At 43.0% G+C, this 18,746-nt stretch overlaps 1 protein-coding gene across 4 annotated transcripts in view; it reads right to left on the minus strand.

The window, feature by feature from the left end:
* The window catches only part of LARS2 (leucyl-tRNA synthetase 2, mitochondrial), a 156,033-nt gene that overhangs the window by 84,848 nt on the left and 52,439 nt on the right, over positions 1–18,746 (minus strand). For all 4 annotated transcript variants that reach the window (XM_055343793.1, XM_055343795.1, XM_055343794.1 and 1 more), the window contains 2 exons: positions 16,716–16,805; positions 5,224–5,367 (listed from right to left, as the gene is read on the minus strand). In XM_055343793.1, the coding sequence (XP_055199768.1) occupies positions 5,224–5,367; positions 16,716–16,805 (234 nt within the window). The remainder of the gene's footprint in view (positions 1–5,223; positions 5,368–16,715; positions 16,806–18,746) is intronic.

Raw genomic sequence — 18,746 nt, forward strand, 5'->3', positions numbered from 1 at the left:
CAATTTAGGGTGGTGGCTGACTAAGCACCATGACGGCATGATGATGCCCATCTTACCGCCAAAGGGGAACCTATGTCCAGTGCCCCAGGAGCTGAGGGCCTCCGGGAGGCAGCATCTGGGGGCTACAGGAGGCAGCCACAGAAATCAAAACTGCAGATCTGTTAGAAAAGTTCAAATGGGAAGCCAGGTCTTTGTCTCACCTTCCAACTGTCACCCAGCTGGGAGGAGCTGAGGCGTTCGCTCAGACCCTGAATCTCTTCTTTCTGTGGGGAGGTCTGCAATCCCTGCTCCTCCCCTTGCTCTCACCTCGTGGTGCTGCCCACAGGATACCTCCCACACACCTCTGCCAAGACTAATTCATGTGCTTTTGATACTCCTACTGCAAGTTTTCTTAACATTTCACAAAACAAAGAGTCCTAGCAAGACTGGGTGGGGAGGTAAGGGGAGAAAAATCCAGTAACATCACAGAAGAGCCTTAAAAAGGGATTTCTGCATTTCAGGGTTCCCTCTAATTTTCACATTGGGCCTCGTCTTGCTAATCTGGAAGGTGAGTGAGTGAAAGGAGGGCCCCCGCACAGCCACACTCCCCAGCAAAACCAGATGCAGACACAAAGCTCTAAAGATGACTGTGGTGGGCACAGCTCACAGGCCATCCCAGCACTAACTGGCCCTTCCCTTCCCTCAAACAGCTTGACTAAAGAAGCTTAAAAAAAAAAAAAAAAAAGAGCCCAAGCCCGCTTTCCTAGTCTCCTTTGAAACTGGAGAGTAGGGACACCTGGGTGGCTCAGTGGTTGAGCATCTGCCTTTGGCTCAGGGCATGATCCCGGGGTCCTGAGATCAAGTCCCACACTGAGCTCCCCGCAGAGAGCCTGCTTCTCCCTCTGCCTGTGTCTCTGCCTCTCTCTGTGTCTCTCATGAATAAATAAAATCTCAAAAAAAAAAAAAAAAAAAAGAAAGAAAGAAAAGAAAAAAAGAAACCGGGCAGTAGCCACATGACACAACTGGAGCTAACATGACATCAGTGGAATTTTGTTGGGGGTTTGTGGGAAAGTTCTTGCTTTCCAGGTAAAAGTCACTCACACTGCCCCTTCTGTCTCTTTCTGTCTTGAATAGGATGTCTGAAGCTGCAGCAGCCATCTTACAACCAAGAGGTGATAGGCAGGAAGGAAGGGCTAAGAGAACCACCGAGATGCCAGCTGAAAGCCCAATCCCGGTGCAGTCCCAGCAACTTGGGCCTTCTCATGTGGGAAAAGTCAACTCCTGTTTGTTCAAGCTACCACTAACTCAAGTTTTTAGTTACTTGCAGCTGAGAGCATTACTAACTGATCTGACACCTCATCTTCTCTCTATAGCAGGACCTCCTCCCTGATTCAACACTATTTCTATCATACTAGGTTTTAAGGTAGATGTCTTATCTCATTTGATCTTTGAAATTTCAAATCCATTACCTGTGGTTTCCCACGGCCCCCATGATACAGTCCAAATTCCTGAAGGCTTTGGCTGATCTGGCTCCTAACTCCCTCTCCAGATTTTCCAGCCCTGCTGAATCTCTCCTCTTGGCTTCCTGTTGCAGTTCTGTCATTCTTTCAGTTTCTCAAAATTATTACATACGTTTCTACTTCAGGGCCACCACATGATGTTCCCCGTATGAAGGAGCTCTCCTCCAGTCTGTGGCTTTATTTAACCCTTACTCATCCCTCTGAAGCCCAAAGAGTGATTTTCTATTTCAGATATTGTACTTTTCTGTTCTATATTTCCAGTTTTTTTTTTAATAGTTTCCAGTTCTCTTCTGAGATTCACCATCTGTTCACTCATCATGACCATCTTTTCCTTTAAGTCCCAGACTATTTATATAACAGATGTCTCTGGCTCTATCTCCTAATTCTAACATCTGGGTCATCTCAGAATTTATTTCTACTGGGCTGCCCCTTCTCCCTTTTTTTTCTCTTGATGGGCCACAATTTCTCAATTTTTCCCAAGTCTAGTATTTTTTAAATTATATGTGGAACATGCAGATAAAAACTATGTACAAAGTCTGGATTATGTTGTCTCCCTTTAAAGGTGCTGACTTTTGTCTTGAAAGCTCCTTTTGAAACTGTCGGGTTGACTTTTATTCTTTATTAAGTTGAGTCTATTCTGATTTTGTCTTTGGTCCTAGGATGTCATCCATACCTCTAACATATGGCCTTTTGGGAGTCTCAACTGCAGACTTCTGGCTGGGCCATGACTCCAAAATCTCTGAGCACTGTGCAGTTTTCTGGTATCTGATCTCCCCTGTCTCACTGTGATCATTTTCTGTTAGAGCTTCTGGAGTCTTGCTTTTGTGCATGTGTAGCCTCCAGCCAAGGACTTAACAGTGTACATCGATTTCTGCTCGCCCTTACCACTCCCATGCCACTCCCTCTTCTCCTGATTTTCAGGGCAAACCAAGTGCTGACCTCTAGAGACAGCTTTTTCAATAAATCTGCACAGGAGTTCAGCAAGAACCAGGTGAATCACCATGGTAACTAACCATTTCTGCTGAACAGCTGAAAATTCACAGCTGACAATTTAAAGAATAATGTCCCTCAGTTAGGTTATAACATTCCCAGCTGGAGGCAGAGGTCAAAAAAAAAAAAAAAAAAAAAGACCTAATTAGATGACCTTTCCCACAATGCCTATCACAGAGTCATCTGGAGATGACCTGGCTTCCCTCCTGGTAATGCAGCGGATCTAGGCTGTCAGCAGATAGGGGCTCCCACTGCCTGGAATGTTATGGAAACAATGTCCTCAGCTTTGTTTTTCTCAATCAGTCTCTTGATATTACCGTGTGTTTCAAAGGAGCAAGGCACTGTGTTAACAAGTTCTAATGGGTAGTTTGCCAAATCCATATGCTAGTCTCTGCTACATTCTGAACAACCTATAATGGGAAAACTGCCTCATTTAAGACCTGTCTTTTGAGTGAGAAAACTGGAGGTCATATATCCATATGGCACTGGTGTTGTGAGTTGGTGTACTGCGGTTCTAATTCAGCAAAGTTCTGTACTGATCAGAGGTTATTTATAACTTTGTGCTTTCCTGGCATGTAAGAAGACAGTATTGGATCTGACCCAAAGTCCATTTCAGCCCACCACCCTCTCTCTGACAGAGCACCCCAGGGGCTACTATGAGTGGGTATAATTGTCCTTCTCATGGTGACTACCATGGGGCAAGAACTAGAATGGCACACCATCAGTAGCCTGTCAAGAGGTCTTTACCTTTTCTTTTTCTTTTTTTTTAATTTATTTTTTATTGGTGTTCAATTTGCCAACATACAGAATAACCCCCAGTGCCCGTCACCCATTTACTCCCACCCCCCGCCCTCTTCCCCTTCTACCACCCCTAGTTCGTTTCCCAGAGTTAGGAGTCTTTATGTTCTGTCTCCCTTTCTGATATTTCCCACACATTTCTTCTCCCTTCCCTTATATTCCCTTTCACTATTATTTATATTCCCCAAATGAATGAGAACATATAATGTTTGTCCTTCTCCGATTGACTTACTTCACTCAGCATAATACCCTCCAGTTCCATCCACGTTAAAGCAAATGGTGGGTATTTGTCATTTCTAATGGCTGAGTAATATTCCATTGTATACATAAACCACATCTTCTTTATCCATTCATCTTTCGATGGACACCGAGGCTCCTTCCACAGTTTGGCTATTGTGGACATGGCTGCTATAAACATCGGGGTGCAGGTGTCCCGGCGTTTCATTGCATCTGTATCTTTGGGGTAAATCCCCAACAGTGCAATTGCTGGGTCATAGGGCAGGTCTATTTTTAACTCTTTGAGGAACCTCCACACAGTTTTCCAGAGTGGCTGCAGCCGTTCACATTCCCACCAACAGTGTAAGAGGGTTCCCTTTTCTCCGCATCCTCTCCAACATTTGTGGTTTCCTGCCTTGTTAACTTTCCCCATTCTCGCTCAGATCCTGTTTATGTCCAGTCGTAAGCTAAAAAATCTGGAGATTATCAGATTGCCATGGGAAGCATCCCTGATTTGCTCTAGTCATTTCTCTCTGGAGTTTCAGGGAAATATCTCTCAATTCCGTATTCTGAAACTCAGTAAGCTTGAAGTGTTATCTTGCACAGAGTGGTTCTGGCATACCCAGAATGAGTTCTTCTGCTCAGGCTATCAGTGATTTCATTAAAAAAATCTCTTCTTTCAATGGCTGACTTTTCTGAACACAGAAAGAGCCAGAAAGCACCTTAAAAATCACTTGGGGGGATCCCTGGGCGGCGCAGCGGTTTGGTGCCTGCCTTTGGCCCAGGGCGCGATCCTGGAAACCCGGGATCGAATCCCACGTCGGGCTCCCGGTGCATGGAGCCTGCTTCTCCCTCTGCCTGTGTCTCTGCCTCTCTTTCTCTCTCTGTATGACTATCATAAATTAAAAAACAAAAACAAAACAAAAACAAAAACACTTGGTCCCACCGTCTCCTTTTATTGATGAGAAAATGAAGCCTCTTGACTCACACTGTTTACAGTATTAATTAGGGATGCAACAAGAGTCAAAATCAGAGCTTTGGCTCCTGGTTTAGTTCATTTACACTCTGACTTTCCTTCATGGAGATCGAACATCTCTTCACTCCCTTTATTTTAAGATTTATTTATTTGAGATAGAGTGAAAGAGAGAGAGCGCACAAGCAGGGAGAGGGAGAAGCAGACGCCCCACTGAGCAGGGAGCCCAATCTAGGACTTGATCCCAGGACCCTGGGTTCATGACCTGAGCCCAAGGCAGACGCTCAGCTGACTGAGCCACCCAGGCACCCCTCTTCACTCCTTTTAGATGGTCTTCTCTGGACCTTCTGAAATGTCCTACTCTTTCTGGAGGTTTTATTAGTATTATACAGATGAAGATACTTTTTTCCTTTCTAACTGTATTGCTGATATAATTGCAAAGTTGAATTTTTTTTGCCTCTATGGCAGCACAATGACTGAGTGTGTTGAAAGGTCAGCAAAACAATGGCCAACCATGACCTCTAGGTACTATTCTTGACTTACCTTGAAAATACCCAAACCCATCGCCTTCTCAATGAGTGACCCTAAGGCTCACATGCTTCCAGTCTACCCACCGACAGCTCCAAGAGCCCTTCCTGGAGATTATTCCCAACAGCGAGGCTCTCTAAGACCCAGAAGACCTTGGTGTTGCCTCCCAACACAGACGGTATTACTGGGGCAGGGGGCAGGCACTAGGTGGATACTCACCTTTGCATAGGCAGTCGTCTTAATAAACCATTGTCGGAGGTACTTCTGTTCCACCTTTGCTCCAGAACGCCACGAACAGCCATGTTCATTCACCTGCTCATTGGCAAGCACTGTTTGATCCACTGGGTCCCAGTTAACCAAGGCCTGTTATAATTCAGAAAACAAAATGATGCAATCTGGTGACTATACTAAATGAGGTCATCTCAAGGTTCCTTACATGTGAAGGGTCTGCAAGTGCAGTCTCTCTGCTCTGAGACTTGAGGGCATCTCCTTGGGAGTACTGCATGGCAAGGAAACCACCAGTGTGGTGTAAAAAAAAGAACACATGAACGACCTCTGTGCTTTCATCATAGAGTGGGCTTGGAGGAAGCCTGTGAGCAGGCGCCTAATCAAGTTTGGTATATTCTTGTGTGAAAGGATGGAGCTGCAGGATTGGGAATTTTAGTAAATAGAAGAAAAGGAAAAAAAATGGTACTGGAACTTAGCAGAACCAGGTTATTTTAGGGGAAATAAATATATTTACTTAAATTTATATAGCTACCATTTGTTGAGTGATTATCATGTGCTAGATGCTGTGCTAAGGATCAAACTAAGGTTGGCTCTTCTAAGTCTTCACATTAAGGGTAAAATAAGGGTAAGGGTTAGGTAAGAGTAAGAATTAAGGGTAAGAATATTATTATCATTACTTGCAGCAAGATTTACTATCAAATTCCACTCATTGGGCCAGAGATCTTTGTGGTGTTAATAAAAGACTTGCCTCTCGTATAGCATACCACCTACACTTGTGAGTTTACTGGCCAGCCAGCGGAGGTAAGAATATATTACAGAGGAGGAAGTTGAAGAATAGAGTGATTTGATAACTTGTCTATGGTCACAGAGTCAGTAAGTGAGAGAAAGGGCAAGAACTTAGGTCTCTTGAAACTATAAAAACTTTTTGCAACTTTTAAAAACTCCATTTTTTTAAAGCTTTATTTATTTATGTGAGAGTGAGAGAGAGCGTGCATTATGCAAGTGTGGTGGCTGAGGGAGAGGGGGGAGAGAGAGAATCCTAAGCAGACTTCCCGCTGAGCATGGAGCCCAACGTGGGGCTCAATCTCACCACCCTGAGATCATGACCTGAACCGAAATCAAGAGTTGGATGCTTACCAGTGCCCTAAAAACCACTTAAATTCAGATAGAACATACAGAGAACAATGTGGATCAATCTGAAGTGTACAACTTAACAAATTTTTGTCAATGCTCATTATCAAGATACAGAACATCCCCAGAACCCCAAATAATCCTGTCGTGCCTTCTCCCAAATCAGTATCTGTCCCCAACAGGCAGCAATATTCTGAGATCTGTCCTCATAGACATGGCCGGCTGACTGCACCTGCAGTCTTAACTGAAGCTTCTCTCCAGAGTGCTAATTTGTTTCTGTCATCATTTAAAATAAGTACCTTAGCTGTCAATGTTCATCCTTTTATGACATTAGGGTAAGACTTAGGGCAAAGAAGGTAATGAATACAAATGAATACAATAAATCCAAAGGAGATGTGTCCAGGGTCTGAAATATCCTGACTTGATACTCGTTTTTTAAAAATATTTAAAATAAGGGGCGCCTGGGTGGCTTAGTCTGTCGAGAGGCAGAATCTTGATTTTGGGTCAGCTCATGATTTCAGGTCACGGGATAGAGCCCTGTGTTGGGCTCTGCACTCAGCAGGGAGTCTGCTTGAGGATTCTCTCTCCCCCTCTGCCCTTCCTCCAACTCATGTATGTGCTCCCTCTCAAATAAATTAATTAAAAATAATGTTTTTAAATAAGTAAAATTTTACTAAGCAATTCTACGAAGAGATTATAGACTGACTCTTGGTTTCGACTCAGGTCATGATCTCAGTATAGGGCTCCATACTCAGTGGGAAGTATCAGCCCCTCCAAATCCTCTTTCCACCCTGGTCTGCACCCTTGGAAGCTGATCTCTGCACCCGCATTAACCTGGGCCCTTGTTCTATGGCTGTGCTCAACCAGTGAGAAGCACCCTGGTATCTTCGCCACTGGGCTGTGTCTGGTGGCACCAAAGTCCACACATCCTCAGGCACACAGGCCTCTGTTCTTGCTCTCCCAGTTCCAACAGCGGCCCCTTCAGCCAGGGGTGGCAAAGGCTTCCCTCTGTTGCCAGCACCAGGTGCTTAACTACTCCTTGTGGGTCTCCCTAAACTGCACAAAATCAGTCCTTTTATCACATTTTCTTCAATAACTGCTTTTGGGTCTCCTGCCAAGACTATGACTGATCTAGAGATATATCTAAAAATTAGGAGTGGAGGACAGACTAACCCATCCATGGGTTGTGCTTTTACAACTAAAACATAGTGCATCCACTGAAAAACTTAGGCTTGAAAGCACAGAGGCAGAGGGGGAAAGGTATGCACTGAATGATTTTTTCCTTCTCTCATTTCACGGTCCCTGAAAACCTTGGATCCATAAATATAGAGAGACAAAATACAGGACAAAAGTATCTTAGATCTGAACACTTTGGGTTAATAAACAGGATGATTTACTTATCTGTTTATCATTGCCTGTATTAGGGTGTTATAGGAAGAGGTACCACTTAAAAGATAAGAGGCACCTGGGTGGCTCAGTTGGTCCATCGTGGACTCTTGGTTTCAACTCAGATCATGATCTCAGTACAGGGCTCTATACTCAGTGGGAAGTCTCCTTGAGGATTTTCTCTCTCCCTCCCCCACTGTCCCTTCCCCTCACTCACATTCTCTCTCTCTCAGATAAATAAATCTTTAAAAAATAAAATAGGGACACCTGGGTGGCTCAGTGGTTGAGTGTCTGCCTTTGGCTCAGGTTGTGATCTTGGGGTCCTGAGATGGAGTCCCACATTGGGCTCCCCGCAGGCAGCCTGCTTCTCCCTCTGCCTAGATCTCTGCCTCTCTCTCTGTGTTTCTCATGAATAAATAAATAAAATCTTTTTAAAAAATAAAGTAAAATAAAAGATAAACAGAAAGGGCCAAGTATTATTTAGGAACATGCACAGGTCTTTCAAGAGCTCCCCTCCCCCCAAAAAAGATGCACAACTAAAACTATATAAAACAGAGAAGAAAGAAAAACATTCCTTTATACCACACCTCTGCCTCCTGCCCTCAGCAAACTTCCAAGGATATGGGAGGAGCAAACAGGAAGATTGCAGAAACAAATAGGACTTTATTTTCTTATCAACATTTTCCCACGTGGCCTGGCATCTCTCAGGCTCTAGGTTACAGAGTACAATGAGGGAGATGTGCTCCTAAGACGTTTATATGTTATAATAAAACCCTGGTGTTGAATGAAAGACAAAAGCAAAACACAAAACCAATTTTGTCCCCCTCCCATGAAAGTCCTAGAGGAAGAGGAAAGGCATCAAAGGAAACAGCCTCTCAAATCATCATTGATTTGAGAACCCATTGGCGTTTCTCCCCAGGACCTGCAGGGGTCAGGCGCAATGTCTCACAAGTGGCAAATCCAGGGAGGCGGGACAAATGCAGGGCCACTGGGGTCCTGGGTGTGCAGCATGTATAGTCTCGTGAAGCTCCCAGGACCTGGTTCCCAAATCCTTTTACTTGGGACTCCATTCTTATAAACATTTTCTATCAGATAGCTTCCCTTGAAACCAGGGTCTTATCCAACATTTCTGGATTTTCACACCTTGAACATGATGGACACCCTGATTTTTACTCAAGCACAGTCTTGCTATATTTAATGTGGCTTCTGGACAACTTCACTGCTTCTGGTCTTTTCCTTTTCTTTCCTGATCAACCTTTGTTTGCCATTACCCACTAAAGCCACCTCGATGCTCCTTTATGGTTAACTACCCTTATGTATAAAACACAGCCTATACCTGTGTTTTGAAATCAACCTTAAATAAATAAATGATTCAATCAATCCATGAAATCATTAAAGCACCTACAAACATACAGGATTCTATGAGATTTTGCCCACTGCTTCTCTCTTTTAAGTTACCTGGCAACATCACAGAAGGAGCCATTCCAAATAAGAGAATTTCCCCAGCCTATCAAGAGTTAAATACCGGGATTCATATATTTTTGTTTGTTTGTGATCTGTGGGAAGCTTTCAGAAAGTCTTTTAGAAAAGCACCCCTGACATAGTCATAAATCTTAAACAGCCATGTTCACAAGAGTGATGGTGGGTGTCCCATCATTTCCACCCTCTTCCCCCTCTCCTTCTTGGACCCTAGGTTCTCAGAGGGGTGGGCGACTATGGGCTCCAGGAGAGATTCTTGGGGTGCTTTCATCTCATATTATCATTTATAAATTTTCTGGGACACATCAGCCATGTGGTGTCTACTGCCCCAGTGGGCCTCCTATTCCAAACCTACTTTCTTATCTCATCCTTCCCCTTCACTTGGATCCTCCTTCCCCTTGCCTCCCTGGGCCTCACCCTTTACACCCATGCCAGTTCCTTCTAGATCACCAGTCCCTTCTAGATCACACCCTTCATTAGCATGCTTTTGTCTCCTGGCCAAGGCATCACCCCTCAGGCCTTTGGCTACCCTCCATCATTTCCCTTGCTTCTTTCTCCTCAGGCTCTGCTTTTTACTACCAAAAACCTTTCCTGAGTATGCTGTTAGGCAGCTGCAGGTTCCAGAAGGATGCTTTAAGGTATTGATTTTCTCAAGGTCCATTAGTTTTTTTTCCTGACAAAACCATGTGTAATTAAGGAACATCACATAGATCTTATTAAGAAATCGAACCCTCAAAATCTATCTTCCTCTATTCCATCTAGAATGGGCTTCAGTTTGGACTGAGTCCGGAGGGGAGGGTTGCCAAAGCTACCAGTTATTTACTGCCACCACCTTCCAAAGCCACGAGAGGGCAGAGTGGGAGAGGCTGCCCCTGTGTGCACTGTTTCCTTCTGTACGCTCCCCAAACAAACACGAGGCCACACTGCAAACCTAGCTCACTCAGGTGGGTGCATTAGCTCTGTCACCAGCTGCTTCTGAAATCATGCAGGAGGCCAAAGACAAACTCACAGATTCGGCGGCTTCCGTAATTCCCCAGAATGCCCAAGCATAACATAGCATCCTCCCTACTAACTACCTTTTTTTTTTTTTAATTTTTATTTATTTATGATAGTCACACAGAGAGAGAGAGAGAGAGAGAGAGAGAGAGGGGCAGAGACATAGGCAGAGGGAGAAGCAGGCTCCATGCACCGGGAGCCCGATGTGGGATTCGATCTTGGGTCTCCAGGATCGCGCCCCGGGCTAAAGGCAGGCGCCAAACCGCTGCGCCACCCAGGGATCCCTACTACATCATTTTCATTTATTTTTTTTAATCAGAGGTGAAATGAAGGTTCTGCCAAGTGGAGGTCTTTATAGTCATATTTTTGGCTAAAAATAGTTTTGCGAGAGCAAGAAAAGATTCTTTTGGCAAAGGAAATAAGCTTTTTTTTTTTTTTTTAAAGATCATATTTATTTATTCATGAGAGAGAGAGAGACAGAGACACAGGCAGAGGGAGAAGCAGGTTCCTCACAGGAAGCCTGACGTGGGACTTGATCCTGGAACTCTGGGATCATGCTCTGGGCCAAAGGCAGACGCTCAATCGCTGAGCCATCCAGGCGTCCCAGGAAATGAGCATTTTGATGGACGGTGCTAGTTAAGAACAAAAGACTTCAACACTCCAGCTATGTTTAGCAATGCTCTGCTAAAATACTTCCCCCAATGTAAGTTCATTTAGACAGCTTATACCAGAACTGAATTAAAGGGTTAAGGCTATCTCATATTTCAAAAAAAGTTATGACAATGCTGTTAGAGGAAAGGCATAAATATGCAGGTTATTTTTGGCTTAATATGCTTCACAGACTATGTTATGTGCAGCCTTTCTGGAGTCAATTAACTTTCTGATGTTAATTTCAAAAGTTTATATTTTGAAATAAACGCTTTGAATGGAATACCAATTGACATCAATACATTTTATATTTTCAAGCCAATTTGGAAATAGCTATCCAATAAAAGGAGACCTACATGGAATAATACTTTGGATTAAGGCTAATGCTGATCTTCAAACAACATACCAAGTGTGGATTTTTGCATTCTATTTATGATTTTTTCTTAAGATCATGACTTGGTGGGCTCAAATAAATTAATACGCCAAAAACCTTTCAGTTAACAACTAGCAACAATGTAAACACTATCTTTCTAAATGAAATTCATAAGATAAGCTGTATTATTCTTCCCTAATACCTGGCCATGGATGGGCTGCCTTAGAATTAGCCAGAAAGCTTTAGGATTTTTTCCATTCTATTTTTTCAATTTAAATTAACTACAACTTCAGGTAACTCTGCAGGCACGCTCTGGCAGGCATATATTGAGCACCACTCTGTGCCAGGCACCATTCCAGGTTCTTTACAAGCGTTGACTTGGTTAATCCTCAGTGAATCAGGGAGAAGAGGCTTATGGCAGGCAGAACAATCACACCCCAAAGATGTCCATGTCCTAATCCCCAAAACTGATGAATATATTACCTACAGGGCAAAAGGGTCTTTGGGATGATATGATCAAATGAAGGATCTCGAGACGGAGAGATTAGCTTGGATTACCCAGGTGGGCCCAAATGTCAAAGACTCTTCTAAGAGAAAAGGGAGGCAGAAGAGTCAGAGAAGGAGATGGGTTAGTGGAAGCACAGGTCAGAGAGATTTCAAGATGCTATGCTTTGGCTCTGAAGATTGGGGGTGGGGGGAGGGAAGTGGGGTCACAAGTCAAGAAATGCAGGCAGCTTCTAGAAGATGGGAAAGGCAAGCAATCGGATTCTCCTCTAGAGTCTCCAGAAGGAAGGTGGTCTTGCCGACATCTTGATTTTATCCCAGCAAGACCCGTTTCATGGACTTGTGACCTCTAGAACTATAAAATAACAAATTTGTGTTGTTTTAAGCCACCCTGTTTATGGTATTTGTTACAGTAGCAACAATAGGAAACTAATATAAGTTGTTCCTAAGAGAGAAACCATCAGTGGGGAAACTGGACTGTGTTCCCCAGGGGCATGTGTCATGGAGGAGGGGGTGAGGTGAGGAGAAAAGAGACATCTAGAGCCAGCAGGATGGTTGTGTCCATGCAGTGAGATCCTCCCTGAGAACCCCTTCCATCTTTAAAAAAAGTTACTTAGCTCCTAAGATGCTGTACATGATTGGCTTTGGATTCAACCCAACAGTGATGTGGTTAAGTTTCCTATTTGGGTTTGATGTGCTGTAAAACTGAGGTACCATGAACAAACCCTGAGTGCAGAGACAGAGAAGCAAGTGTCCTATCTGTGGGAATAGTAAAAAAATATTCAATATACTCAAAAATTCAACTCGAATACATAATAAAGAGCTACAAAAAAGAAAGTGTCCTATAAAGGAATATTACACAACACAGGTAAGTGCTCCATGTGAGAAATGTTTACATTATCGCGTCAACGTGCCCCATCATTTCATATCTCATGCATATGAAATAAACAGTAACCATACAACTGGGGCAAGGGAACATTGGATAATCTCACACAACTGCTCACACAACTGCTCTTCAAAGAACTGTTTATTCTTCCCTGTGGTTTACCTCCAGTGCACTCTCTGCTTTGCTATGGCTTTTTCATGTCTTAATCTGATTGAGTTCATCCTTGCTGTCACCTGGAAACATGATGTAGCTCATGAAATCTCCTTCCCTCTGCCTGGACCCATGGGTGATGCCAGTGTGGAAACCCCTTTTGGACGTAATTACTGGAGCAAGGGAGGCTCTTCTGCAAATGTGCCTGTCAGGCTGCCAGATCAGCACTGAATCTGTTGAGTGGAAGTGGGACTCTGATAATTTTCTACTGATTCTCTTCCTACCCTTTTATTTCTGAATACTGAATGATCCTTTTTAGAACAATTATCCAAATTTTAGAAATAGACCAAAGGGACTAGTAGGTGTCCTTTCTATGTAGGCTGGGATTGCTGAGTGGGCCCACATCTCCCAGGAATGATCTGATTTTCTAGACGTGGGTACCTTTGACTTCCTATTTACTATGGTTTGAGTTATTTTACAACCCTGCCTGGGTGCGAGGGGAGAGGTTAACTTAGAAAACTTATCCCAATGCAAATGGTTTCTGTCTGAGAGTAATACAAATGGCTCCCATCCACTGGCAACAAATGATTTGTATCATAGCAAGGACAGCTCCCAAAGTTAGGTTTACTGCCTTGTAGGACATTAAGTGGTTTGCATTCTATTAGCAGATTCATTGCAGTATTCGTTTGACTCCATAAATCTCCGTTCTTTGAAACCTTGATTTGAACCAGTTTTAACATACAACTAGTTTCCTCACTAATTAATGAGTTGAATAAAATCTCTGACACATGTTCATTTTGTATTTGTATGGGAGCCAGGTTTTTAATTCCTGGAAACTAAACAATACAAAGAGATCTGCTGTGGTCAGGAACTTTGGACAGGTATTCTTGTCTCTCATCACCTCCCACCTGAGGGGACTCTGAGCCAAGGAAAAACTGAATTAAGGAATTAAATTGACCAGGAGAATCTTCAGTGGTTGAACATCAGTATGAGTCAGTTCCACAAAATTTGCAATCAATTGATCCCAAATGTTAATGGGGACTCAATGCTTTGTCCAAAAAAATAAAGTCAATAATAATCAGCATTTTAATATTCTTAATTTAAAGATAGGAGCAGAGACAAGGTAGGGGTTGTGTACTTTGTACAGTGGCCTCTGGGGGTCCCTGAGGCCCTTTCAAGGGGTCTGTAGGTCAAAACTCTTTGTTATAACAAGACACTGTTCGCTTTTTCCCTTGTGTTCACAGCTACAGTGATAGTGCCAAAGTGACAGAGGGTGAGACCACTGGTCCTCAGCATGAATCAAGGTGGTGCCCCAGACTCCGTGAGTGGTCACTGGATTATTTGCTACTGTGCACTCACAGTTAGAAAGGGAGAAAAAGTCAGTTTCACCAATAACATGCTTGACGAAGCAGCACAATGTATTCATGTTCTTAAATCTTAACACTTGAGCACACATCCTCTTAGTATTTTCTGTGATGAAATGGGACGTACGCATAAATGCTGCCACACAGCAAAGTGGGACAGTTGTCTTGAGAAAAAACACAAATGTGACTGAGTTGTGAGCAGGATTAGCCAGTTTTTTTATGCAACTATGTTTTTATGTGAAAGAATGATTGATGATAAACTACGGTTATTGAGACTTATGAATCTGGCAAACATTTCCTCAAAAATAAACAAAGTGAGCCTGTTGCTCCAAGGAAAACAACTGATGGTTTCCGTTGCCAATGATAAAATTTGAACTTTGAAGTGAAAAATCAGAATTTTAGAAAACTTGCATCCACCCACCATGAACTTCACAGCTTCCCACCACTTAAAAACTCTTCTGATGGTATTCTGAGATGAAATATGGCAACATTTGGGAAATCTGCATAACTCACTAGACTGGGATTTTCCAAGTGACCAAAGCATGATGTTTACAAGATGATGCACGGGGGAAAAAAAATCCATTCAAGTGCAAGACAGATGCACTTTTAATCTAACGGAGTATAAAAGTGCATTGATGTTTCAGATTTAACACTGCAACTAACTTTTAAGAAACCACCACTTGTTGAGTTTTGGTGTACTATCAAAAAAGAACATTCATAAATAATCTGAAATGGTTATTAAAATATTCCCCCACCTTGAGTAGCTTCTGTCCATTCATTCTTCTGGTGTTTGCCATTGCAACTTTAATAAAATTACACTTCGATTTTGGTGTATCACCTTTAGATAGTTCTACTGACTCTCTGCCATGAAATTTGAGGTATTCAGCACGGTCATATAGCCTTCCTCCCCCCAATTCCTCTTCTAGTTTTAGGGCTCTTTGTTACCTTGAGCTTTAACAGCTACCTTTCTAACTATAAAAATAAATAAATAAATAAATAAATAAATAAATAAATAAATAAACAAACAAACAAACCAGATGTACACCTCTAGTTCTTCATCTATGCCTCCTTGTTATGAAAGATAAAGGGGTCGCCTCACCCTTGCTTCTACTTCTCCAAATTCACCTCCTGATTTTGGTCAGCCTTGCGATTTTTATGTTGTCAAGGTTTAAACTTTTTTTTTTTTTTTTTTAATTTTTATTTATTTATGATAGTCACAGAGAGAGAGAGAGAGGCAGAGACATAGGCAGAGGGAGAAGCAGGCTCCATGCACCGGGAGCCTGACGTGGGATTCGATCTCGGGTCTCCAGGATCGCGCCCTGGGCCAAAGGCAGGCGCTAAACTGCTGCGCCACCCAGGGATCCCTGTTGTCAAGGTTTAATGACATTTTGGGTTTATTCTGAAATTCAAATCGAGCCTTCTGCATTTGTCTCCATGCTGATTCTAAAAATTTTTCAACTTAAAACATGATTATGTAAGTCCGTTCACTGCAAGACCAAGCTGTGTGATACCACCACAGAAAAGCATATGTAATTCTATGTCATTAAATCCCTCTGGTCAAAAGAGAATGTCTCAAGCAGAAAAGCTCAATGGATTTTCTACTTGTCACTTCTGAGTTTTCTAGACTAGTGCTCATCATTATTCTGTTATGACGGAGACATTCTATATCTGCGCTGTCCAATACTAGCTTCCCAGCCCATAGAGGTGGTTGGTGTGACTAAGGACTGGACTTACTCATATTGTTTCATCTTAGTTACCTTAAATTTAAGTATCAACAACCACACACTGCTAGTGGCTACTATAGTGGATAATGCAGCCCCAGGCCACACTGGTGCTCTCTCTCTCCTCTCTCCCCACCTAAGGCTTATCTACCATGATTGAGCCCCTGTCAGAACAGGCACCTCCACTTCTTAGGATACCACTATGTACAGGCACTATGATAGCTGTTCTTTATTTTGTTTTAAAGATTTTATTTATTTGAGAGAGGGCAAGAGAGATCCCAGGGGGAGAGGGAAAGGAAGCAGCAGACTCCTTGCAGAGCAGAGCAGGGAGCCCAGCCCGATGTATGGCTTGATTCCAGGACTCTGAGATCATGACCCAAGCCAAAGGCGGACGCTTGACTGACTGAGCCAGCTAGGTGTCCCTATGATAGATGTTCTTTAAATAGCACCTCAAACCTTCCCAAGGGAGATGCTACCACCCAGTTAGCAGATAAGAAACCACAATTCCTGGAGTTAAGTTACCCAGGTTGCATGCTGCTGAGAGAGGTTGCTAAGCTGGGATTGGAGAAACTTCTTTTCCTCCTATGCTCCCTCCTTGATGTCATTCCAGGCACCAGACACGTGGTGGTGGAATTCAAGGGTAAAAGAAACCCCAGGCCTGTCCCGGAGGCACCAAACTAAGCCAGAGGGTAGTTATTTTCTGCATCTGCTGTGACTGATTTCATGAACTTGGGGTGGTGTTCAATTCCACGGTTTCTGGTTTTGTAGCTTACTTAATAATAATGTGCTCTAATGAGACTGAGAAGATTTACAAAAATTTCACAGTGCAGTTAACTTTAACTTACCTCCTTCTGATAGGCCAGCCCCGCTTCATAGAGTTTAATAAAGAGGTACTGAGTCCATTTGTAGTAATCTGGTAAACATGTAGTTATTTCCTGGCAAAGAAGGGGGAAAAAAAACACTCAGAGGCCATTGTAAACATTCCTCCTCACCCCACCACCAATGAATGCATTGGCCCTGCGATTCAATTTTGAAAAGCAATCACACTGCAAAAATATTTACCAAGCAATATTTTTTCTGCCAATTCGTAAAGTGGGGGAAGAAGCAATTCATTCTGGGAAGAAAGGTTATTACTGAAATGCCACCCCTACTTGTTCCAGGGTCAGTTTAATGATAAGAAACTCAAAGTCTTCTGCATACTTCTTCCCCAGGCCATGTAACAGGTGAACGACACTGTATAAGATTGGGCTTTAATATTTTTGTCAGCAGGTATTCTGGGGATTGTGACACTAATTCAAGAACGTAGTTTGAATTTTGAAAGCAATCACAAAATTCAAGAGGAATATCTGCCTGCTTCAGTAGGATACTCATTTGAAAACAAATCTTGTGTTTCTATGTATAACAAAGCCCTGGAAGCTCTTTTAGACTTATTTACATTCCATTTATCCCGTTAGGTGAATCAGGCTCCTGCCTAATTAGGAGGACCCATTAAAATCATTATTAAAAATTAAACTTAGTGAGAAATTACCTGGCTTATATTTCTAAGCCTAAATCTAAGGTTCCAAAATTTTGTTTTTTTTGTCCCGAAAACGCCATTTACTATGGAATCTTTTTTTTTTTTTAAAGATTGTATTTATTTATTCATGAGAGACACAGAGAAAGAGAGAGAGAGAGAGAGAGAGAGAGAGAGAGAGAGAGAGACAGGCAGAGGGAGAAGCAGGCTCCATGCAGGGAGCCTGATGTGGGACTCGATCCCAGGACTCCAGGATCACACCCTGGCCGAAGGCAGGCACCAAACCGCTGAGCCACCCAGGGATCCCCTTACTATAGAATCTTTAAAAACAAGTTACTGAGGAACCAATCTCTAAGTTGATAAAAGTCAAGTAAGCATACAACCTCTACACTGTCACATTGTTTTTTTTTTTTTTTTAAGATTTTATTTATTTATTCATGAGAGACACAAAGAGAGGCAGAAACAGAGACAGATTTGGAGAAGCAAGCTCCTCACTCCCCTGATGAGGGACTCAATCCCAGGACTCTGGGATCACAACCTGAACCAAAGGCACACGCTCAACTACTGAGCCACCCAGGGATCCCCATCACATTGTTTCTTTTCAAGTGGTCCTTAATTTCAAAAAAATAGCTAAAAGCTATCTGAATATGAATGTAGAGCAGGGACCATTCTAAATGGTTCCATTTAGAATGAATTATAGATACAAGGCATACTTGTATCAAAAGTGCAAACAACTTAGTCTTTCTTTAGATGAATGAATGAAAAGAGAGTTGAAAAACCGAGGATGGGAGGGCAAGTGTAACCAGCACTTGGCAAGATGTCAGGTAAACTGGTGTCCCCAGTAGGCTCTTTTTCTTTTGTAGGATTCTTGGGTCCTTTTGTGTGCTGTTCTGTAAAAAACAGCAGAGTGAACTCTGAGAAAACAAGGAATTCAACTCTGATCACTGGCTCCACACCCCCTGTTGCAAGGCAGGTAGAGAATAACCCACCAGTCTAACAGCTTTGCTCCCACTGGAGCTGTCCCCCGGCAAGCAGGCCTCACGCAATGCCAAAGCTGTGACACGCACAACACAGCCCCGAGGCCCCAGGAGGCTAGGTCTGCAGGGGTGTCATGAACAAAGTACTTGGCCAACTCGAGCATGGGACCAGCACACGATGGCATGCTTGTTCCCCCAAACCTCCAAATTCACCTTCTAACATTTCATAATCTTTTCTCTACCAGCAACGTGCTCAGCCCCAGCCCTCACAGGCATGGCACAGATCATCTTCCCCAGTTTTCCTGAGAAGCTACTTAAGAGCTCCCTTTTTTATCAAAACCCAGGGCAGAAAAAAAAAAAAAAAAAAACAGGGCAGGAGCCATGCT

This window comes from Nyctereutes procyonoides, unplaced genomic scaffold (assembly GCF_905146905.1).
Source record: "Nyctereutes procyonoides isolate TBG_1078 unplaced genomic scaffold, NYPRO_anot_genome, whole genome shotgun sequence".
Taxonomy (NCBI): domain Eukaryota; kingdom Metazoa; phylum Chordata; class Mammalia; order Carnivora; family Canidae; genus Nyctereutes; species Nyctereutes procyonoides.